At 36.4% G+C, this 25055-nt stretch overlaps 1 protein-coding gene across 10 annotated transcripts in view; it reads left to right on the top strand.

The window, feature by feature from the left end:
• Nucleotides 1-25055, top strand: part of LOC127851875 (uncharacterized) — an 88400-nt gene that overhangs the window by 54753 nt on the left and 8592 nt on the right. For 4 of the 10 annotated variants that reach the window (XM_052385828.1, XM_052385827.1, XM_052385819.1 and 1 more), the window contains 5 exons: nucleotides 14484-15466; nucleotides 16671-17032; nucleotides 17685-17750; nucleotides 21284-21443; nucleotides 22806-24681. In XM_052385828.1, the coding sequence (XP_052241788.1) occupies nucleotides 14484-15466; nucleotides 16671-16915 (1228 nt within the window). In that variant the 3' untranslated portion in view covers nucleotides 16916-17032; nucleotides 17685-17750; nucleotides 21284-21443; nucleotides 22806-24681. Of the gene's footprint in view, nucleotides 1-7061; nucleotides 7109-14483; nucleotides 15467-16670; nucleotides 17033-17684; nucleotides 17751-21283; nucleotides 21444-22805; nucleotides 24682-25055 lie in introns of all 10 variants that reach the window. The other 6 variants (XM_052385825.1, XM_052385823.1, XM_052385821.1 and 3 more) reach the window with 6 other exon arrangements.

Here is a 25055-nt window from a genome sequence, read left to right as displayed (position 1 = left end):
TCGGTGAAAAAACATTTGCGGGGCATTTTTATGTCCCCTACTGTAGTAGTGAGGGACATATTGTTTTTGCCCTGTCTGTTGGTCTGTTGGTTGGTTGGTCTGTTGGTTGGTTTGCGCCAACTTTAACATTTTGCAATAACTTTTGCTATATTGAATATAGCAACTTGATATTTGGCATGCATGTGTATCTCATGGAGCTGCACATTTTGAGTGGTAAAAGGTCAAGGTCATCCTTCAAGGTCAGAGGTCAAATATATGTGGCCCAAATCGCTCATTTTATGAATACTTTTGCAATATTGAAGATAGCAACTTGATATTTGGCATGCATGTGTATCTCATGGAGCTGCACATTTTGAGTGGTAAAAGGTCAAGGTCAAGGTCATCCTTCAAGGTCAGAGGTCAAATATATGTGGCCCAAATCGCTTATTTTATGAATACTTTTGCAATATTGAAGATAGCAACTTGATATTTGGCATGCATGTGTAACTTATGGAGCTGCACATTTTGAGTGGTGAAAGGTCAAGGTCATCCTTCAAGGTCAGAGGTCAAATATATGTGGCCCAAATCGCTTATTTTATGAATACGTTTGCGATATTGAAGATAGCAACTTGATATTTGGCATGCATGTGTATCTCATGGAGCTGCACATTTTGAGTAGTGAAAGGTCAAGGTCAAGGTCATCCTTCTAGGTCAAGTATATGGGTCAAAATTGCTCATGTAATGTAACTTCTGCAATATTGAAGCTAGCAATTTTATATTTGACATGCATGTGTATCTCATGGAGCTGCACATTTTGAGTGGTGAAGGGTCAAGGTCAAGGTCATCCTTCAAGGTCAAATGTCATATAGGGGGACATTGTGTTTCACAAACACATCTTGTTCTCTATATGTATATTGTGAAAACTCTAGACTTCACATTTTTGGCCCAATTTTTATGAAATTTGGTCAGAACATTTGTTTTTTTGATACAAGAGTTGAGTTCGAAAATGGTTCCGGTCAGTTGAATAACATGGCTGCCGGGGGGGGCAGTTTTCATATATTTTTATAGTAAAAAAAGCTTGTGAACACTAGAACTCACATTATTTGCCCAATCATCATAAAACTTAGTGAAAAGATTGGTTTAATATATATCTCAGATGAGTTATCAAATGGTTTTGATTGGTAAAAAACATGGCCACCAGAGGGGGGGCAGTTTTACTTATGTGACAAGAGAGAAACCTTGTGATCAAAAACTTTAGAAGTCACATTTTTCGCCTAATCATCGTGAAACTTAATCAATACATTGGTTTTATTGATTTTTCGGACAAGTTTGAAAATGGCTCAGATCGGTGAAACACACTTTTTAGCTCACCTGATTGCCTAGGTGAGGTTTTAGGATTGGTCTTTGTGCGCCGTCCGTAAACACTCTAGCATTCACATTTCTCGAGCATTCTTTATCAAAGTTGCTGAAAGATCTCCGTCAAGTTTGATAATGAGCAAAATAAAGTAATTAATGCCATAACTATTGCCCTTAGAATGTTCAAATTTTCATTATATTATACAAAATCCTTGTAAACACTCTAGAGGTCACAATTTTGTTTCAAATTTTATGAATCTTGGTCATAATATTTATGTTTGTAGGCAAATTTTGATGTTTGGTAAGGGGGGTCAACTCAGAATATAGGTTACCAGGTCAAATCTTACAAAAACAAAAACACTCCATACGCCAGTGTTTTGGTTCAATATATAAGGATGAAACTTTACCAGGATGTTTGTCTGGACAATATCTAGGTAAAGTTTGACATTTGGTAAAGATTGAATAAACCAACTCCTCTCAGGTGAGCAAACTAGGGCCATCTTGGCCTTCTTCTTTTTATTATTTAGGAACGGGATCGGATCCGTTTGCTTTGGGATTGGGTCTGTTTTACGGCTTTTTACATAGCAGAAAACCCCCTGGGATGTGTCACACTCTTCAATAAATTTATGTTTACTGTTGTTTATTGGTCAATACACACTGATTAGTAGTTTGTATTCATGTGAGTTAACTATTTTCTGTTATGGCATTAGCCTGTGTCCTTTATATCCATGCATCAGAAAAACAAGAGGCTTGAAAGTGAGTTTCAATTTAAACATTACATAATCATTGTAAAACCTTTCACACTGCATAGGCAATTATTGGTCACAAGCCTTTTACAAAATACATCCTTTAGGTGAACTTGAATTATTCTCTAGAGTTTTTTTTCCAATATTCAAAAAATCTCTATCTCAATAAGAAATTTAAGCTGTCATGAAACTACCTTTGTTTAGGTAGAATACCTAGAAAAACTCAGATTGGCTGGTTTAAGGGTCCTATGAATTGTTATAAAGAGTAGTGCAGGTGATAGATTTAAGGGCTCAATTGATTGTTATAAAGAGTAGTGCAGGTAATTGGTTTAAGGGCCCTATGGATTGTTATAAAGAGTAGTGCAGGTGATTGTTTTAAGGGCCCTATGAATTGTTATAAAGAGTAGTGCAGGTGATTGGTTTAAGAGACCTATGGATTGTTATAAATGGTACCGCAGGTGATTGGTTTAAGAGCCCTATGAATTGTTATAAAGAGTAGTGCAGTTGATTGGTTTAAGAGCCCTAGGGATTGATATAAAGAGTATATAGTGTATGTGATTGGTTTAAGGGCCTTATGGATTGTTATTAAGAATAGTGCAGGTGATTGATTTAAGGGCCCTATGGATTGTTATAAAGAGTAGTGCAAGTGATTGGTTTAAGGGCCCTTTGGATTGTTATAAAGAGTAGTGCAGTTGATTGGTTTAAGGGCCCTATGGATTGTTATAAAGAGTAGTAGTCCTTCAGCAAAGTACCCAAAATTGAGGTGGGGTGTACCAGTAAGGGGGGCAAAACTACACTTATATATCTTGGAAGATGCATGCCAGTAGCATATGAAAATGGTTGATAACAGTCTGGTACTGGCAGCTTTTGGTATTTTTTTCTCCTTTGAAGATGGGGCCTCAATCAGCTTAATTTTCATAAATTGTCTGGGAGAAATTGAACCGAAGTAGGGTCAATATACTCTTTGACCCCCCCAAAATTGCTACAAAACGTATTTTAACTGATCCTGGTAGGGTAGAAGGTCCTTAAAAACATATTAACAGTTTACCACAATTGGACCTCCGGATTTTTTTTTCAAGATGGACGCCAAGATGGACGCCGAGACCTATTAATTATCATAAATATGTAACTATCCAATCAAATTTGATGAATTTGGTGTTAATTTCTAGATTTCAAACGCAAAAAACACATAATGATCATCAGAAATTGTTTAAGTATAATTTAGTACACACAAATTCAACATGGCGTCGAAAATGGCCGCCAAGATTGCCGCCAAAACCTATTTATGATCATAACTATTTATATATCAACTTAAATTAGTTGAATTTGTTGTCTATTCCCAGGTTTCAGGGGGCAAAGAACACATATATATCGCCCCATTGGTGCAAAAAGGTACCATGTGCCTTCTAATTTGAATGTCACATGGTACCTTTTTGCACCAACGGGGTGATATCATCAGACAAAGTGTAAGTTAATTATGTTACACAGAAATTTAACATGGCGTCCTAAATGGCCGCCAAGATGGCCGCAAAGATGGTCGCCAAAACTTATAAAATGATCATAACTATGTTACTATCCACTCAAATAGACGATTTTGGTGTCTATACATAGGTTTCAGGGGGCAAAGAATCCATTAAGATCATCAGACATTGTTTAAGTTTATTATATTACACACAAATCCAACACAACATCCAAAATGGCCGCCAAGATGGCCGCCAAAATATAACTATGTAACTATCCACTCAAATTTGATGAATTTGGTGTATATACCAAGGTTTCAGAGAGCAAACAACACATTAATATCACATTTATATCATCAGACAAAATGTAAGCTAATTATGTTACACAGAAATCCAACACCGCTTCCAAAATGGCCATCAACACAATACCAAGGACCACAAGTCCATAACTTGTTACTCAAACGTTATGGTTGTTATGTAAAATGCCATAGTTTAGGCGACAAGAAACACTTTAATCGAATTGAGGTTATCACTAAGGAGTTAAATCATCATAAAATCCAATTTACGACATTTGGAAGAGAGAATGAACCAGCACATGACTTCATGATAGGATCAGGTTTTACTAACTTCTGTAGACTTGATTTTTTACCGTTGCTGAAAATCATTGAAGATTAATTACAGCCTGAATTAGCACGAGTTTGTTCAAAAGGCAAATATATACACTTTGCGTTCCTTTGACTATTTATTTACATACAAGCGGAAGTAGATGGCCTTATTGTCCCTTTCGGAGTAATGCAGGATCAAGATGAGCAAATCTGTATCCTCGCACACCAACGTTGTGGTGCTACGACAGGATCGTTATACTGTATTTAACAATTTGAACGTCTGCATCCCCTGAAGACAGAACAACATAGCATCCCATTTTAGTCAGAGTTGTGCTGATCAGAGCAATCATGCCGGCCTTGTTTCTGTCACTAGACAAAAAGTCTTCCTTTTTTACATGAGCATTCTGTTTCTTTGCTGAAACTCACAATATGATTCACGTTTCCGGTGTGTTTTGTGTTTGTTATAATCTTCGTAGCCATTGAACCCCACTATTGCTTGTCCGTAATGCCTTTCACTGAATCTACATAAGACTCGGCTATTGCGTTATATGAGTCGCCCTTCTCCATGGTTAACGATGCAGCGAAGTGCCACCATCATGCATCTGTTTCATGAATACAGTTCATCACAGCCTCACATGATGTGTCTACAGCATACTCTCAAATTGCCTGAGCGATCTGAGGCTTATCTGCTGTACAAAGTATGTTCTTGGCTTCAAAGAAGGCAACAGGATGGGAGCTCAGTTCATAAGACAATACGACTGCAAGGGAAGGATCTCCATATTTTGACACCACCAGGAAAAGCTGGAACAGAATAGCAGGATCAAAAGCACTGTCAGAAGCGATCTTAACAGCCAAGCTATTCCAAAAAGATTTGGAATATTTCTCGTGAATTTATAAGCAAAGACCGACTTTCCTATGATATCTCTTATGATCGTGTTTTCCACCACCTCGATTGCATGAACATTCACATCTGACCCAACCACTATCTTATTGACCATGTTTCTCAGAGTAGGTTCAGCTGTGTATGGTGATCAGGTTGTAATCTGTGTCTGCATTTTCTCTAGATCTGAAGAATCCCCTTTGATGCACGCCTCAGTTGAGTCTTTGTGTTGTGGACTTGTAGTATAGGTCAGGTCTGTGAAATCCTGCATCACACTGTTTTGCTCGGATGTTGCAGATAGGGTCCAAGGGGATTGCATTTCCTCAGTCATTCCACTGCCGCGAGTTAGACCACATGATGTGCTCTATAAAAACATCATCAATGTTTGCTCAATAACAAGATCAAGTCCTAGCCCAGCCCAGCACTGATGGCTCCTACAAACAACGCGAAAACCAATACCGAACTTTCGATAAACGTCCGGGTGCATTTCCTCTAGGTTGCTTATTTGCTGCAGATATATGTAGTAATACGCAGATTGCAGGAAATGTATCCAGCAGCAGCAAAGATGGATAGCAATTTGGGCACTGCCTAATGCATCAACCAACACCCAGTACGATATGCTTTAATCAACACCCTTGAATTGTTAATCATAAGCTAATAATTCAGCCATACTATGATTGTCTTTGAGGTCTGGACAATTTCATGTGTCTACTTCTCTGTAGCCCTCTCGAGTTTGATCAAAATCGCATAACATATCATCTGCTAGCGTCATATTGCCCCTCAAAAGGGATGAGTACAAATCCTTGGCATGATCCAGCAGCATCTGAATGTCTGGATCTTCCTGTGTCATTTCTGCTGAAAGCTGGCTGTGTATGCACTTTTCAACAATAAGATGGTCCCTCTGGACAGCTTTTCGTGTCACAATGTGTACAATTGCATTTCTCCTTTGCCCCCCCCCCCCAAGTTCATACCTTCATGAAGATCCCAAATTCTCAACAACATTTTCACCTACTTTGTGGCGCATCAATACTGCTTTCGGCAGCTTTCCAATACAAGGGTTGGTCAAACGTTACAATGGTGTAAAGGTTGAGGTTGAGGCAAGGTTACAAACTAAGACTTATGTTGACAGAATGCACGCTTTGTCCCCATTGTACATATTAATCATAGGCAAGAATCTGACTGACAACAGCCCAGGGTACTGTCTTTGCTGATGCAAGATACGCATCATTCCCTGCCAATTCAGTGTTGCCTGAAGCTGAAAAATATCGATCCTCTTGTCAAAATCCAGAAATTGCAACAGGTCCAAACTATGGCGTTTCACATAACAAGCATCACGTCAAAAGTAATGGACTTGCGGTCCTTCGTATTGTGTAATTGAGCGCCATGTGAGATTTCTGTGTAACATAATAAACTTTAACTATGTCTGACAATCGAAATGTGTTCTTTACCCCTCGAAACCTCGGTATAGACAACAAAATCATCTAATCTGAGTGGATAGTTACATAGTTATAATAATTAATAGGTTTTGGTGGCCATCTTGGCGGCCATTTTGGACGCCATGTTGGATTTGTGTGTAATATAGTAAACTTAAACAATGTCGGATAATCTTAATGTGTTCTTTGCCCCTTGAAACCTATGCACATCCACCAAAATATTCAAATTTGAGTGGATATTTACATAGTTATGATCAATAATAGGTTTTGGCGGCCATTTTAGACGCCATATTGGATTTATGTGTACTATTATCAGCTTAAACAATGTCTGATGATCTTTATGTGTTCTTAGCCCCTTGAAACGTAGGTATAGGCACCAAATCCATTAAAGTTGAGTGGATAGTTACATAGTTATGATCAGTAATAGGTTTTGGTGAATATCTTGGTGGCCATTTTGGACGCCATTTTGGATTTGGGTGTAATATAATAAACTTATACAATGTATGATGATCTAAATGTGTTATTTGCCCCCTGAAACCCATATATAGCCATAAAAATAATCAAATTTGAGTGGATATTTACATAGTTATGATCATTTATAGGTTTTGGCGGCCATCTTGGTGGCCATTTTCGACGCCATGTTGGATTTGTGAGTACTATTGTATACCTAAACAATGTCTGATGATCTTTAAGTGTTCTTTGCCCCTTGAAACTTAGGAATAGACAACAAATTCATCAAATTTGATTGTATAGTTACATAGTTGTGATCATTAATAGGTATTGGCCGCCATCTTGAAAAAAAACTTTCTGGAGGTCCGATTGTGATAAACTGTTGGTATGTTTTAAAGAAGCTTCTACCCTACCAGGTTCAGTTAAAATACCTTTTGTAGCAATATTTTGGTTAGGGATGCAAGAGGTTACAAAAATCAGTAACCGGTTAACCTTTTGCCGTAACCGGTTATTAACCGGTTAACCGAAATGCTTTAGGTAGTTTCAATGTTAGAGTATATAAAAATGTCATACCGCTCGAACCGCTCTATAGACACGAAAGTAATTTCTAATTTGAGATCGCTTGCGTCATTATTTTATTTTTCATTGGGCCGCTTATATTACGTTCGATTCATATCGCTCACAAAAAGGTGTGTTTCTTTGTTAATTATGTTTCCATTTTTAAAGCTCAAATTGACCTTATATTAACAAGTTTTTTCCCTTTCTGGTTGACGTAAAGAGGGCCATGTGTTTCAACGAATCCGCATCTCGCTTTATTGGATAATTGCATATTTTCAATTATTTTGATATTTGCATTTTAGCGTCTGTAGCCGAATTATTATCGTTTAATGTTCATTTTACATTTAAATGTGGGTAAAATAAAGAACACAAACTCAGATTCTGAGTTAATTTTTTATTCACAGTTTCTAGTTTTGTCTGCAGAATAAATCATGGGCACGTATGCCTGGACCACGAAATTTGCAAGGGCCTGGTTGATCGTCTCGCTCGACGAAGGACGGGGGGCAAAAACCTGGTGTAACGTCTGTTGCTTTGACACATCCGGGCTGGCCTTTTTGTTGTCAACGGACGGATGCTTAAATTTTATATGATTTCGCAGATTTGAGGTGCCGCAATGCAGTTGAATTGTTGCACTGCATAACAGACAAGATGCAGTGCTCTTGTCTGCCGATTTTCTGAAGTGTTTCCATACCTCGGACGGTAATGGTGGCATCGTTGGTGACGTAAATTACAATAATGAAAGTAATTTCTCAGAAGCAAATACGACGTTTACTCGACAAGATTTTAACTACGAATGCATTTATTCAGAAAATTGTTTCTTATAAAACACGGTATTTTAGCGAGCAATCAGTGTTGGATATTGGTTAACAAAACATCAAAAAAAGCCGTGCATTGTCTAAACTGTTTTTTATCGCGAGTTCGATAAACGTGGAAATTACGTCTTCGCTAATAGCCCCCACTCCCGCAGTTCGCTAGTTAAATTTTCGCGAGTCAAACAAAACAATGGTGTCAATTATCAAAACGTACCCCTATTTGTTATCATAAAGGTATTGATTTATTGCTGTGTTTGTTGACACGTTATTTATTACCGTCGACTGTGCGGCATGTTGTTTTAACTAGTCGCCAGCGCAATTTGGCAGTATGTCACGCGAAAAAAGTAAAAACGTACAAGTTATTCGATGAAAAAAAAAACATAATCAAATATATTTTTCAAGGTTAACCTTTTGCCGAAAATGTAACCGGTTAACTGGTCGTCCGGTAGGTTAACCGGTTAACCGGTTAACCTCTTGCATCCCTAATTTTGGTGGTTGAAGATATTTTTTTTAATATATTGACCCTACTATTTTGGAGGCTCGCTAGTTTTTATGAACTTTTCTTGCAATCTCATTAATATTCATAAATGTACTAATTTGCATGTTTTATTGCAGATCATACTAGGTAATAATCATAATCTTCATTTTAACACCAAACTTTTTTTCTAGAACCAATTTTGACTATATACTAGTTAACTAGCTATTTAGTCAAAGCCTGACAGTTGCCATAGAAACAGCTCAATAATAACTTATAGCTTCCCAACTGAGATTGTTATCACACATTTTGTTACTTTATATTGAGTATACAATCAAGTAAGATAGGTGTTGTTTTGCCCCCCTGAGTGGTACACCTCAACCCATCTGGCTGATAGACTATAGTGCATGTGACTGGTTTAAGAGCCCTATGGGTTGTTATAAAGAGAAGTGCATGTGATTGGTTTCATTGCCCTATGGATTGTTATAAAGAGTAGTGCATGTGATTGGTTTCAGGACCCTATGGATTGTTATAAAGAGTAGTTCATGTGTTTGGTTTAATAGGCCTATGAATTGTTATAAAGAGTAGTTCTGGTGATTGGTTTAAGGGCCCTTTGAATTGTTATAAGAGAAGTGCAGGATTTACTGTACACCCAGTATGCATATACCTCATTGCCTTAACAGTAGTACATAAATTTATTCGATATATGTTTAACCCAGCTGTTCACCTTAAATGACCTTTACATAACACCAACTAACCCGAATGAATATACTCTGTTCATTCCATTGGCTGATTTGAACGTAATCTCCCAGAACATTGGCAACATAACCATGTCTGTAGTATCGGAGGGAAATGCTGACTTCTCTCTGCATATTCATTTTGGCCCAGTAACAATTACGCATTATTGGGATATTTTGTCCCCAATATTTTCAGAGTTCATGCTGGGTCAGTAATTTATCAGGGGAAGATGGAATGTACTATTAATAAATACCCCATGTTGATAATACAGTATTACTTTTTAAGATATCAAATAACATGAATTTTAGGGAAAGAAATAATTGAAAACCTATTGGTAAATGCGGTTTTTCTTGCATTTGTCTTGCAATTACCGAAATTGTATAATATGCATGGTTGATGTTAAATCATTTTATTATCTAGCCACACATGCGTGACATACACAGTCAGTCCGTCTGAAAATCTTTCCTGTAAGCCAGAATAGGCTACCAACATTTTCCATGTTGCTATAAATAGTACAGTGTGACTTCACTTTTCTATTGAAAAGTATCGTGGTTTGATGTTACATTTACAAGACGCAGAGATTTTTAGCTTGGCTGTTTTCGAAAAAAAACAACACAACTTTGAAACATAATCTGTAGATACACCTTGATGAGTTCTACACACCACACCCATTTTTGACAAGGTCACTATGGCCTCTTTAAAAAAACTTTTGACAAGCTTTCATTTATTCAAAACTGCACCAGCAGCCAAGTGTTGGCACCCGTTATGCGGTGCTCTTGTTAAATAACGGCGTAATGTAAAAATGGGTCTTATGCAATATGCTGCCAGCGTAGCTCAAGTCCAGCCTGCGCATCCACGCAGTCTTCAGGATATGCACTTTGTGGAGGATACTCAGGAGATACCAGAAACCTTGAGTGCTTTTTTATATCGGAAAGCATAGCCCCTGACTAGTCTTGGCTGGGCATGAGCTACACTGGCCAAATATGCGTTAAGACCAATTTTCGCATGATGGGTATGTAAAAGTGTTATTTGAATGTGTGAAAGAAAAATGTGTCTTATTCAAATATAAAATATTTTGATGAAAAATAATACATTCATAATAAGCCACATGAGGACACACGTGATGTGATATGACACATAATAAAATTTGTATCTACTAGCACTATTCTGGGATGTAATATACATACAATTCATGACAAACATTTCATGCGGTGAATATTATGTGACTTTTAAGTAAAATACAACCCAACAATACATTAACCTTTGTTTTTTGTCCCCCAGTCTATTCTTGGTGCATATTGTTTTAGCCCTGTCTGTTTGTTTGTTTGTTGGTTTGTTTTTTTACGTGAAATTTTAACATTAGCCATAACTTTTGCAATTTTGATGATAGCAACTTGATATTTGGCATGCATGTGTATCTCATGGAGCTGCACATTTTGAGTGGTGAAAGGTCAAGGTCATTATTCAAGGTCAAATGTCAAGTAAATGGGGGGACATAGTGTTTCTCAAACACATCTTGTTTATTTACTAATTTAGTAAAGTAAATGTTCTACCTTTATTTCAAAGTGAGGATATACGCAGAATATCTTTCTAAAAGATATTACTTAAAAAAATAGTAATTAAATAAATAATGAAAATATCAACACACTCAGGTATTTTGCTCACAACCTTAATTTTCAAGGTTAGGAGCATTTCATTGGGAATATAAGGCAACAAGAACAAGACACTAGTGTCATTATTTCTTATTGACAATTATAGCCTTAATATATTTATATATCTCACTTGATCACAACGTTCTCATGGTGAGCTTTTGTAATATCCTGTACGTAACTTTATAATGTGTTCTGATTTCTTACTTGAGACAAAACATGGTTTTGGTTTGTCAAAAAAAACATGGCCGCCATGGTGCGGGGCTGTTTTCCTTATATGTCTATAATGAAACCTTGTGAAGTCACATTTTTATTCAAATCTGTATAAAACATGGTGGGAACATTTGTTCTAATGATAACTCGGCTAAATTTTAAAATGGCTGTGCTTTGTGGACAAAACATGGCCGCTATTGGGGTGTGGGTCAGTTTCTTGATATGGCTGTAATGAAACCTTGTGAACACTCTAGAAGTCACATTTTAAGTATAACCTTCATGAAATGTGGTCACAAAATTTGTTCTAATGATATATCTACTGAGTTACAAATGGTTCCAGTTTGTTAAAAAAAAAACATGGCCGCAAGAGGGCAGGGCAGTTTTCCTCATATGGCTATAGCGGAAACTTGTTAATGCTCTTTTTGCCACATGTATTGTCCAATCTACTTGGATGGAACTTTTCATGAATCATTTGTCCCAATCAGATTTCGGCTGAGTTTTAAACTGGGTCTGAAATTGGTTACTAGATCAAATATAAAAATGCTTGTAAGCACTCAAGAATGTGTGGTATTTTTCCACATATGAAAGTTGTCGTTTTTGCTTATTTTGTGTAGGAAAAGTAAATAGAAATTTTTAATTCATAAATCCCAATCTTTTAAAAATCAACGACTCTAGATTTGCTAATGTATGAAATTTCAATATCACATAAACAATATACCAATCTCTTGGATCCCCATTTAAAACATTTTACAATGGCGTATTGTCTTTTCTATGAATAGATCATGTAACAACAACACAATCAAAATAATCACAAGAGATTAAAAAAAACATGTTGGAAGATAGTCGACCAGGTTGCATGTCATAAGCCGCTCATCACAGGCTAGATTGTTCATACTGAAACTTTATTTAGAAATAGAGGACCCTCTTCTAAGAAGAGGGGTTATTTTGCTTTGCATCTTTCCTTTGGTCTGTTTGTCGGTTGGTCTTTTAAACCATTTGGTTCCACATGATATCTAGGGAATGCTTTGCCCTACAGTCATGCAACATGTTCTATGTTTACATCAATCAAGATTAAGAGGTCAATCCATTTTAAGGTCAACAGGTCAAAGGTCACAGAAGCTTATAACATGAAATTATAAAGGTGTAGTAGTCAGTTTTAGTACCTGTGATATCTATAATAACAATATTTGTACTAAGAACACATTTATGGTTGTTTATATTGTTTTCACTTTTAATAGTGTATACCTTGACCACACTATCCATAATTACACATGCAAGAAAAGATAATTAATGCTCTTCCATCCCACAAAAACAGGCATGATGAATGTCTGTTCCCAATAATTTTTTAATAAGCCAGAGATGAACATCAATATATCGTTCACAAACGCCTGTCTTAAGTACATTAAAATTCAATGATTGAATGCGTTTAATAATGGCAGTACTGTTCTATATATGTACAATGTCCAATGTTCCTAGAGTGTTTTATCATAATTGAAAAAATTCTTTCCAATGTGTCCCACAACTGCACTAATGTCAAAAAATATGAACACACATATGGAGTTGCACAAGTTTACCTGACAATTAATTACTGTAGACATATCCCTTTATCAACAATCATTTTTGAGTTACGCTTCTCATAATTGAAAAATATGATTGTTAGGTTAAAGTGATATAACTAGTCTTATGTAAATTAAACCTTAACAAAAATATCAAGGTGCGTAATTTCACATGGTGGATAATGCTTTTAGAATATTTCATCCCACTATCAGCTGAACTCTATGAGTTACTCACAACACAATTTTAAATGTGATTTCTTTGCTGAACAGGGGGAATAACTCTGGGTATGTTGAAAAACGACATACCAAAATATCCGGGTGGGAACAATTACACGATTATAAACATTTATGTAATGTGTCAGTCCTCTAGTAGCAATACTGTTTATTTTACACATATTTTAAAGTGTCATTTTTTATAAAAAAGGAGACATAATTACAAATATGCTGAAAAAAGAAACAAAATATACAGGTGCGCAAGCTCACATGCCAGGTTACTGTACTCGTAAAGTTGCAGGAATACATTTGAGTTATATACGACAGAAAAGTCATGCATGTAAATGCATGATCACACTTGGGGTTCAAAGGTCAAATGCTTGTCCAGGCCATAACTTTGACATTTATTGGGAGATTTTTAAATCTTTTGGCAAATTTGTTCACCATCAGTGGACGGTGTGTCACGCAAAAGAATAACGTCAATATCGCCAAGGTCAAGGTCACACTTTGAGTTCAACGATCATGAATTAGCTTATCAGGGCCATAACTATGTCACTCATTATAAGATTTGAAAATCATTTGACACATTTGTTCAGCATAATTGGACGGTGTGTTGCGCGAAAGAATTACGTTGATATCTCCAAAGTCAAGGTCACACTTAAAGTTCAAAGGTAAAAACTGGCAATAAATGAGCTTGTCCGGGCCATAACAATTGTGTTCATTGTGAGATTTAAAAATCATTTGGCACATTCTTTCACCATCATTGGATGGTGTGTCGCGCGATAGAATTACGTTGATATCTCCAAGGTCAAGGTCACACTTTGCGTTCAAAGGTAAAAAATGGCCATAAATGAGCTTGTCCGGGCCATAAATATGTTGTTCATCGTGAGATTTTAAAATCATTTAGCAAATATGTTCACCATCATTGGACAGTGTGTCGTGCGAAAGAATTACGTGATATATTAATGTCACACTTTTAATTCAAAGGTCAAACATGGCAATAAATGATTTTGTCTGGACCAATACTATGTCATTTATTGTGATATTTTAAAATGACTCTGTACATTAATTTTGTTCACAGTCATTGGACGGCGTGTCATGGGAAAGAATTCAAGAGTTCAAAGGTCAAAATGGCTGTAAATAAAAATGGCATAATAATTCTTAAAAATTGCCATAAATTACATTGTCTTGTTTTGTGAAGAAAGTATACAAAATAGTCTGTGTCAATGCGGCACATGGGGGTATAGTCATGTCTGTGACAAAGCTCTAGTTTTTAGTTGAGACTGTAAACTTGTTTAAAGCATTGCATAATGTCACTGACTATGCCTTGGTATGTACATGTATTGATTGTTTATTTCAGCCAATGCAGTAAAGTGACTCTAATTAATGAGCTGACCAACACGCAGCCCACAGACCTACAGGGACTGTCAGTGGAGCTCGAAACTGTTCTGGGAGAAATCAAAAGCCTTCAGATAAGTCAGGAGCTCAGTGTTCAGTCATTGCTAAGAACATATAAGGAACATAGGGCAGTTATGATAGAACAAATGCGTGGCAATTTAAATACTAATATAGATAAGTGTTGTAATAGTTCTGTAGGTACATTGGGCAAAAATTTTAAAGAAAAAATGTGTTGGAGTGTTCTTTCTATTATGAATGAATTTGATACTATTACTGCGAAGGAACTTAAGGAGATGCAAGATGAATTTATAAGCATAAAAGGGTCAGTTACAAGTTCTATTCATAAATGCACCAGTCTTCACAATGACTTGTCACAATTCTATGAAATCGTTCAGAAAATTGGAGATAATAAGGAGCTCTGCCTTATAGCCAGCATAAAATGTAAGCATATAATACAGCAGGCATTGACTCTGCTAGGAGAGTCAGGCAAGGCGTTTAATGTCCAGCGGAAGTATGAGTACAATGTGAGAATACCAAGTGATTCATTTACATGTGATATCTCAGGCATATGTGTTCTTCCTGATGGGCAGGTACTGGTTGCAGACAGCTATAATGAGAGAGTCAAGCTTCTGAACCAGCAGTACCAGGTGGTGAGTCACTGGAATATGAAATCTAGTCCAGTTGATATTTGTTTGATCACACCCAGTGAGGTTGCAGTGGCTGTGAATACTATCAACACACATGAGAACATACATGAGGTCCAGTTTATCACTGTCAATCAGGGAAAGCTTGTTCCTGGCAGGAAGTTTCAGTTACAACATGAATGTAGAGGTATTGCCCATCACCAAGGAGACCTTTTTGTCACCTCTGGTAAAGAACTGTACAAATACTCACTGAATGGCAAACTGATCTGCAGACTCTATGAAGATTTTGATTATAATACAGGTAAGAATCATGGTGAATCCATCCTGATAACATTTGTATTATGTACAGGGATTTGTCTAGCCATTGTGGGAAAAGGAGTCTTAAGTCAAATTGTGTTATTTTAAATCCATACAATGACAAATTTGGGAATTTTAATTGACTAAATGAACCGAATTGGGATTTATTTTTTTAATCAACAGATATTGACCCATTAGGCCTTTATATTGTTATTTTGAAAAAAAAAATCATATAAATTATAGTTATATACTTTGTGAGATGATAATAAAATAAATTCAGATGTAATAGCAGAAAACCCACTGATGTATTATAAATTATTTGTTCTATAATTCATATGTGCCCTTTAATTTCTGCAGTAGCCAAAACAAGATTCTGAAATATTGATTTATAAACATGAGTAATGAAGTATTTTGACTGTCACTACATGACATGTCTATAAATAGAAACTGAGTTACTGGGAGTGAGACACTTTCTGACCTGGTCTTAATTTTGTGGTTTTTAAATGATTGTACATGTACAAAATGTTTGATATATTGAATAATTGATAAATTGAATAATTTCATAACACCATATAACAAAGGTACTCTTGTGGTTGTATTCTTTTATGAAGTGTTCAAATGTATGTATTAATTTCATTGTAATTATAGTAGTATGTTCATTTAAACATTTTGCTGTTGAAATTGGTTTGGTAACAAACTAGCTAGAAAAGCGTTAATAACTGTTGTTTTGAATATTATTGTTCTTGTTACAAACACTTTAAAAACACAAATAACGTTGTATTACGGCACATGTATGAATTATCACTGCTTTGGTCAATTTCACTCATTTCAGTACATAGTTATCACATGTATACATGTGTGGGAAATCTATTCATGCTGCACATAGTATACCATGGTTTAAACATGTTGATTGAACTGTGCAATTGTTTCTGTATGTGTAATTGTTTCCATCTGTGTAATTTTGCTTCAATTCATATCTAATTCACCAGTCCCATTTCAACATGTCAAACGTTAACACAATAGCTCTATTACTGAAGTTTATTGTCACACTTAACTATTGAATCATTGAAATGTATGCATATATTTTAGATGTGTAAAGGCCTATTTATAACAACATATGCGTAATACAATATCACTGCAGTATGTGTAATAAAAGATTATTTAACATTGACAGTAATTCAATATCTTGATGTTACTCTGTTTTGCAGTGCGGCAGTGTGCTGTGAGTCCCACAGGGGACAGGCTGTACATAACCAGCAGGAACCAGAACAAGCTTCTCACCCTGGCCAGGGATGGTACACTCCTGGCTACATACACAGACCCAGCACTAGATGGCCCATCTGGTCTACATGTGACCCCTGCAGGCCAGGTGCTGGTCTGTGGAGACTATTCCCACACTGTACTACAGGTGGGCTGGGAGGGAGAGAGTAAGCTGGCCACTCTGGCTACATAGAGGGAAGGAGTGTGGTGGCCAATGTCAGTCTGCTACAGCAGCACAACATCTTCCATCATTGTGGGACAGGTGGGGAGAGACAACATCCTGGTGTTCAGAGTGGAATAGTGTGTACATGTATGTATTAGTTGTTGTAATTAGTGATTAGTATTTCAATGACAATGTGTTGTTTAGCATACGAACATGGTAGTGTGTGATGTTACAATACAACATTGTGTGTGTAGTTAAAGATAGAAATAATTTATGTGCACATATTGTTATCTGATTAAACAATGTGAGGGTTTTTGTTTTGAACATTAGATCTAATGCATATTATGTTATGTTGTCATAACGTTTGTGTCATTATGGTCCTAAAATTTAGTTCTTGTAAACTAAAGTTTTTGCATGAAAAAACAAAGCATTTCAACTGAAAATTTAATATTTCTACATAGATGCACATATACATAGCAACTGAGGCTATTTTTAGACTTTCGTTTCTATAAACACCATGCCATGTAAGAAATGTACATGGATGATTTTTTTTTTCTAAAATATGAAATTGTTTAAGTAATCTTTGGAGGAGTATATATTGATATTGTACGCAATGTTTACAGAAAGGTAACTCTTGATGTAAGATTTATTAATTTGCCATGTTTTATGCTGTTGAACATTTGTTATTGATTTTCATTACATTTATATAAACGTGTGTGTGTTAATTACATTTTTTATAAATTTGTTTGAGTCCTAAATATACATACAAGAAATACATCAAGCTATTCTGCTGCTACAGTCGCTGCTGAGTCAGGACAACGATGCTGAGGATGTGGTGGACAAGGATTACGTGACTACGCAGAAAGTATCATAGACCCTTTGTCAGACCATTTCTCTGTCATTTTGGGAAAAAATGCCATTGTGGGTTTGGAATATTTTCCTGTGAAAAGTCAATTGATTTGGGAAAAACTACTTTTAATATCATTCTTTCTAATATATCAAATTATATGAATAAAATCATTTTATGATATTTCTATACTTTTATAGGTCTAAGTGAAATTTGATTGAGATATAATAATTATAATGCATAAAAACGGGAACATCACGTCAGGCAATTAAGGCGTGTTTAGTGGGAAAAAAAACCGATTGGACGTTATTTATCACATCTTTACACAGTAACATATATGCCAAAATTTGACAACAAATGGTGAATGTTTGTGTTTCTTGCAAATTTTGAGCACTTTTGTTGTAAATATTTATCAGAATGTCCTTTTCATACTGGAATATATGGGAGTATCGGGTAATGAGTAGCAACGGTAAAAGTAGTAAGTTGTCAGTAATAAATAAAAAGTATGGTTTCATACGGATGTATTAAGGAATCGATCGAGACGCGATTATGGGTATCTATACGGAAAAGGGTTAAAACAATTTTTGTTTTATCTCGTTATTAATGACTTTATTGCTGTTTTTTTCTTGAAGAGTCATTACGCACCGTCATAATGTCATTTCACTCTATAAAAAAAAACCACATATGTAGGGTGCAGCCCTCCCCCCCCCCCCCATGGCCCCGGGGCGTCTGAAAAAATTCCTGTTGAAAGCACTGTAATTTTAATACATGTACAGCACTTATTTAAAAACAAATAAAATGCTTCGGGTATGGGTCCGTTTTACAGACACATAAATACACCAGGAATGCGCCGTCTTGTGTATTTCCTGTTTATAAAGAATGCAAAAAGATGAGGTGGTAAAGAACTAATGAATATACATAAGGTAAATTATCCTCTTAAATTGTTTGTATATTGTACATATGGTAAAATATCCTCTTAAATTGTTTGTATATTACATATGGTAAAATATGCTCTTAAATTGTTTGTATATTGCAAAATCATTGATATTCCTCCTCATCAAATTTTGGTGATTACAAAAGTATTTCATGGACATATTATTAGTTAATGTGTGGATTACCGGTACTCAGTTAAGAAAATAAATGAGGAATTTATGTCAGTTCATTTCCCGTGTGTTTGTGATAAATTTGTGGATCGGTAAAACCTTAAAATCAACGAAAAATAGCCCCAAACGCATTATAATGGTTTTACAGTGTTACCTATGTATTAAAAGTGCTAAATATGAAGTGGACAAGAATATGATTTGATTTCATAGCAGTTAAAATTGTGTCTTTTCTTTTATGTATCATGTTTACAGTGTTGAGTTTGTATAAAGTTGTGAGATATTTAGTTAAGCTTTTAATGCCTTGGTTCTATAGAGCCTGTTTGCAAGGAGGTGTTACGTTCTTTATGTGTGTACTGTGTTATTGTTTTTTTGTCAATTTTAGGGGCCAAAATTGGCCCCATATCAAATGCTGAAACTATGTATTTTTCCCAAACAACTTCCTAAAATTCCCAATTGAAGGTAAAGTAAAAGAAATTTGTCTAGCGGAAAGTGTTGTCCCTGATAAGTCTGTGTGGCTGTATAGGCTTATCTGGGCAGACACTTAGTGCACAATTTATAAAGCCCTGTTTTCTCGGAATGAGGCTCAAAGTAAATCCCCCTACAGTCTGTTACAGAGTTGTACAAGATGATACCAGGTGAGCCTTGTTATGGGAAAAGGGTGCTTAATGCATGTTATGTACCATCCACAGATTAGCCTGTGCAGTGCGCACTCAGAATTATCAGGGATAATGCTTTCCATTTTTGAGGAAATATTTGCTTTAAAGAAATTATTTTTAAACAAAAAACATGTCTTGGTGGAAAGTGTCATCTCAAGTTAGCCTGTGTGGACTTCACAGGCTAATGTGGTACTATACATATTCATTAGGCCCAGTTGTCCGGAATATGGCACAAGTTAAGTCTGCTTCCAGTCTGTTGGTATTTGTAAATTCTGATTAGAACAAATATGGTATAAAAAGCACTATGATTAAAAACTGGTAATTGAGACATCGGTGTACATATAAACGCAAATTTAACATACATATTGAGCAATTCTAATAGTAGCTCACAATTTCCCAATTTAACAGTTTGCCATTTTTAAAGAGTTGGTTACTCATTTTTTCACAAAATTGAAAATTTCGAGCCCTAATTTGTTATCCCTCGCCAGAGGCGGAGGGATATTGTTTTGACGTTGTCCGTCCATCCGTCCGGCCGTCCGTCCGGCACTTTTGTGTCCGGAGCCATATCTTGGAAGTGCTTTGGCGGATTTCATTGAAACTTCGTATGAGTATACATATGGATAAGAGGATGATGCATGCCAAATGGCATTGCACACCATCTGTTAAAAACATAGTTATGGCCTTTTGTATCTTGAAAAAATGCTTTTTACTATAGGCACTTTTGTGTTCGGAGCCATATCTTGGAAGTGCTTTGACGGATTTCATTGAAACTTGGTATGAGTATATATATGCATAAGAGGATGATGCACGCCAAATGGCATTGTATACCATCTGTTAAAAACAGAGTTATGGCCCTTTGTATCTTGAAAAAATGCTTTTTACTATAGGCACTTTTGTGTCCACAGCCATATCTTGGAAGTGCTTTGGCGGATTTAATTGAAACTTGGTATGAGTATATATCCCCGCCAGAGGCCAGAGATGGATGATTAACCATAAAAACATTTCCAGTTATGTCATGGCAGATTTTGTGTTCACTCTGCAACACTGAAAATTGAGTGTATATAAAACTTGAATGTTTTTGTGGAAAACGCACGACTTATTAATTCACCTAAATAAATTTTGAAGGCTCAAGAACCTTCCTCTGTCTTAGTTTTGAGTTATTGTCCTCCATCCGTTCATCTGTCAGTATGTTCATCTGTCCAATTTGCACCCATCCTCAAACAAAGCATATGTTGCGTATCAATTCTACGAATTTGCTTGTTCACAAAATATTATATCAAACACAGTTAATGTTTAAAATAGCTTGGACAAAATATTATTTTGTTATTGGTAACTGTGAAAATATAGATTTATGGGCGTCAACAAAGTACAGGCAAACTAGTATTGTAATATGATAGTTATTAAGGGCAAATGGCCTGTAACATAATTTTTACTCCAAGCCCAAGGTGTATGTGAAAAAAAGCCTTTTCTTTCCATCTTTATAAAGTACAAGTAATAGGCACTTCCTTATATGCAAGTGGACTAATACAATGAGCACTGAAACTGAACATTTCAACAAAAACGCATGTCAAAGAATATATTTTAATTGGATTTGTGCAATTAAGTTCCATGCAATTAAAAAGACCTATAATTCCCAAATTAAAAGATATAATTTTCCTGATGTTTGATATTATTATGCTAATGTTCCTCATTGGTGTGGTACAGATACTTTTTCAATTTGGCAAAAAAAATGCTGGTGTATTACTAATTTACTAGTTCAAAAGACTTCATATTGGTTTTCTCAATGTTACAGCAACTGCTAAGCACATAAGACAAAGGAGTAGTGAAAGGCTCAGCCAAATCAAAGTCCAGGGATGTGAGGGTGACACAGCCCTTCCATGTCCTCGTATTGCAACATAAAGGACATTTTAGCTGAAACTAACAAAGGAGAGAACTTTAGATCTGCACAAGCAGTGAGTTGTTGCCCTTAAGTTGTTTAATGTTTTATTTATTATGTCCCCCACTATAGTAGTGGGGGACATATTGTTTTTGCCCTGTCTGTTGGTTTGTCTGTCTGTCTGTTTGCGCCAACTTTAACATTTTGCAATTACTTTTGCTATATTGAAGATAGCACCTTCATATTTGGCATGCATGTGTATCTCATGAAGCTGCACATTTTGAGTGGTGAAAGGTCAAGGTCATCCTTCAAGGTCTGAGGTCAAATATATGTGGCCAAAATCGCTCATTTTATGAATACCTTTGCAATATTGAAGATAGCAACTTGATATTTGGCATGCATGTGTATCTCATGGAGCTGCACATTTTGAGTGGTGAAAGGTCAAGGTCATCCTTCAAGGTCAGAGGTCAATTATATGTAGCCAAAATCGCTCATTTTATGAATACTTTTGCAATATTGAAGATAGCAACTTGATATTTGGCATGCATGTGCATCTCATGGAGCTGCTCATTTTGAGTGGTGAAAGGTCAAGGTCAAGGTCATCCTTCAAGGTCAGAGATCAAATATATGTGGCCCAAATCGCTTATTTTATGAATACTTTTGCAATATTGAAGATAGCAACTTGATATTTGGCATGCTTGTGTATCTCATGGAGCTGCACATTTTGAGTGGTGAAAGGTCAAGGTCATCCTTCACAAGGTCAAGGTCATCCTACAATGTCAAACATCATATAGGGGGACATTGTGTTTCACAAACACATCTTGTTTTTATTATGTCTTACAACTTACATGTTGATTGACTTTAAAACTGTTTTCTAGTGTGAATTAAACAGATTTTAACCATCAAAGATCTGTAAAGGCATGGTAAAATAATATGTGTGTGTATTTTTTTGCAACGTTGATGAGACATTAATATTATTGTTTAACATTAATATTGTTGCCTCCCATTTATTGAAACATATATAAACAATAAACAATTCATTGAACAAATAATCCTCTTTATGAAAATTGAGTCTAGTCAGAAAGTACCCTCCCTTTTAAGCTTATGTGAATTTCACATGATAATCAGGGACGACACTGTCTAACATTAGTGATCCGCATATTGGCTTATGAAAATACATCTCTGAAAATGGAGTAAAGATAATAAATATAAATGTACAGATAAGTGTAGCATTAGCCAACACTTTTATTGTTTTAATACAAAATGACTTAATTGTATTTATTTTCATGCTATTAAGGACAAAGTACCAATAAAATGCCAGATTAGAAATTCATGTTGTTGAAAACCTTCACAACTTGTCAAGAGGCATAGTATGTTATAGATTATAATATAATTTGTTACAAGTTCCTATCACCCACTGTGTTGTTGTTGTTTTCAGCAGAGCACCAGCATTGATATCGAGTTTGCCAAGCAACCGCACGAGTCCCGCCTGCAAGAGCCCAAGTCCAGAACGACCCTTCCCCTCCCCTGACTTCTAACTCCTCCCCCTTGACCTCAAAAAGTCAGCATCGTTGAACAATTCCGTTCTGCAAGAAATTCTGAGCATGATTTTGTTCTGAACAAACGCAATGCCCACGTCACGTTTTCCAAACATAAGCCTGGGTAGTTTTGTTAAGCTAGAGTTCCGGGTGGGCCTGAGACGGACGAGTTTTACAGACACGAAAAGTTATAGCAGTAGTTATGGTAACGCCAACAGTCAGTTGTTGCTGTTGGACATCACAACAAATATCATGAAGAATCAAAAGTTCAATAACTTGTTCCAATCTTGATGGGACAAACAGAAATTGAACGGGAGAAAATCAAGGAACAATAAAAGCGTAAGCTTTCCTAGTGGGATACTTCTGCTGTTGATAGTTTGGACGACAGTAGGGTTACGGACTGCCCCAGATTGTCCTCTCAGCGACCAAAATATCATAATAGAATGGACTTTTGGCAATGTTACTGACAAAGTAAGGCAGTAATGACTTGGTTGTGAATACCCAGAGCACGATACATCCATGCTGACACAAAAAGGTAGTAATGACTTGGTTGTGAAAACCCAGAGCACGCTACATCCATGCTGACAAAGAAAGGCAGTAATGACTTGGTTGTGAACACCCAGAGCACGATACATCCATGCTGACACAAAAAGGTAGTAATGACTTGGTTGTGAACACCCAGAGCACGCTACATCCATGCTGACAAAGGCAGTAATGACTTGGTTGTGAACACCCAGAGCACGATACATCCATGCTGACAAAGAAAGGCAGTAATGACTTGGTTGTGAACACCTCGAGCACGATACATCCATGGGGTGTGCATCAGACGTGAATTCTGCCTATTATTGTAAACAAGTTGCTAAAAGTGAACACGTCTGGTTTTGTTATGAGCACTTCCCGCTCAGAGCCCAAAGGTCCTCGCATTGAATCGATGCAAAAGAAGACTTTGAAAAATGACAGCAGTTGTGTTGTGTGGTCCAGTAATCCTTTCAACTCTCAACCTGAAGTTTATCAAAACTCAAACTCAGCCCTTTGCAATATCACACCTTGCAACACAGTGTACTTTACCATGAATGTTTCACGGATTAAAACACAAAGATTTCAATTTAAAGTTTGTGCGCGTAACATATTGATACATTGCTATTCTCAGTTCTAATTGCGGTATCCTAAATATCAATAATATATGAAATGTTTGGCATTAAAAAAACAGGTGTGTAAAGTTATTTGTTACAGTGCATATTCATTTGTCACAAAAAAAAATCAGGGTTTAGTTTGCTTGTCATTTCCTTTTTAACAATTTTAGACAACATAACGAATGTCGTTTACGTGAAAGTCCAAGACAATTCCGACCCAGTTTGGGCACAAATACAACAACTAATTAAAGAAATTCAGTTTGTCTTGCGTCAGCCTACATGTAGCAAGCCTCTTATAAACATCTCCCAAGTTGGATACATCAACGCTTCCAACAGCGGAACTGGGCATCGACACATTGTTCGGAACGAGTCGCTCAAACTGAAACGATCTGATCCAACAGAGAGCAGGCTCTGCGTGACTCGTCTGTTAATGTGACTGACCTGGATATGTTGCTTTCCAATAATGTGAGCCTTACTTCAGATTAGCTGTCTGCGATTGACGCAATTCAACAACAGTTGTCAGGAATTTCCGGCTTTGGGATGGTGATTTGGCGTCGGGGCTTCATCTCTGTCTTTGGCCTGGTCGCATCAGAAGCAGCAACAAAAACAGAACAGAACCTTGATCTGAGATATGGGGCTTCATGTATGTGCTTAAAGTGTCATCCCATATTAGCCTGTGCAGACTGCGCATACATTAAGTCCTATTAAAGTGTCATCCCAGATAAGCCTGTGCAGACTGCACATACATTAAGTCCTATTAAAGTGTCATCCCAGATTAGCCTGTGCAGACTGCACATACATTAAGTCCTATTAAAGTGTCATCCCAGATAAGCCTGTGCAGACTGCACATACATTCAGTCCTATTAAAGTGTCATCCCAGATTAGCCTGTGCAGACTGTACATACATAAAGTGCTATTAAAGTGTCATCTCAGATTAGCCTGTGCAGACTGCACATACATTAATCCCTATTAAAGTGTCATCCCAGATTAGCTTGTGCAGACTGCACATACATTAAA

This window comes from Dreissena polymorpha, chromosome 11 (assembly GCF_020536995.1).
Source record: "Dreissena polymorpha isolate Duluth1 chromosome 11, UMN_Dpol_1.0, whole genome shotgun sequence".
NCBI lineage: Eukaryota > Metazoa > Mollusca > Bivalvia > Myida > Dreissenidae > Dreissena > Dreissena polymorpha.
Note: the sequence above shows the minus strand (reverse complement) of the source record. Positions and strands in the feature narration are given on the sequence as shown.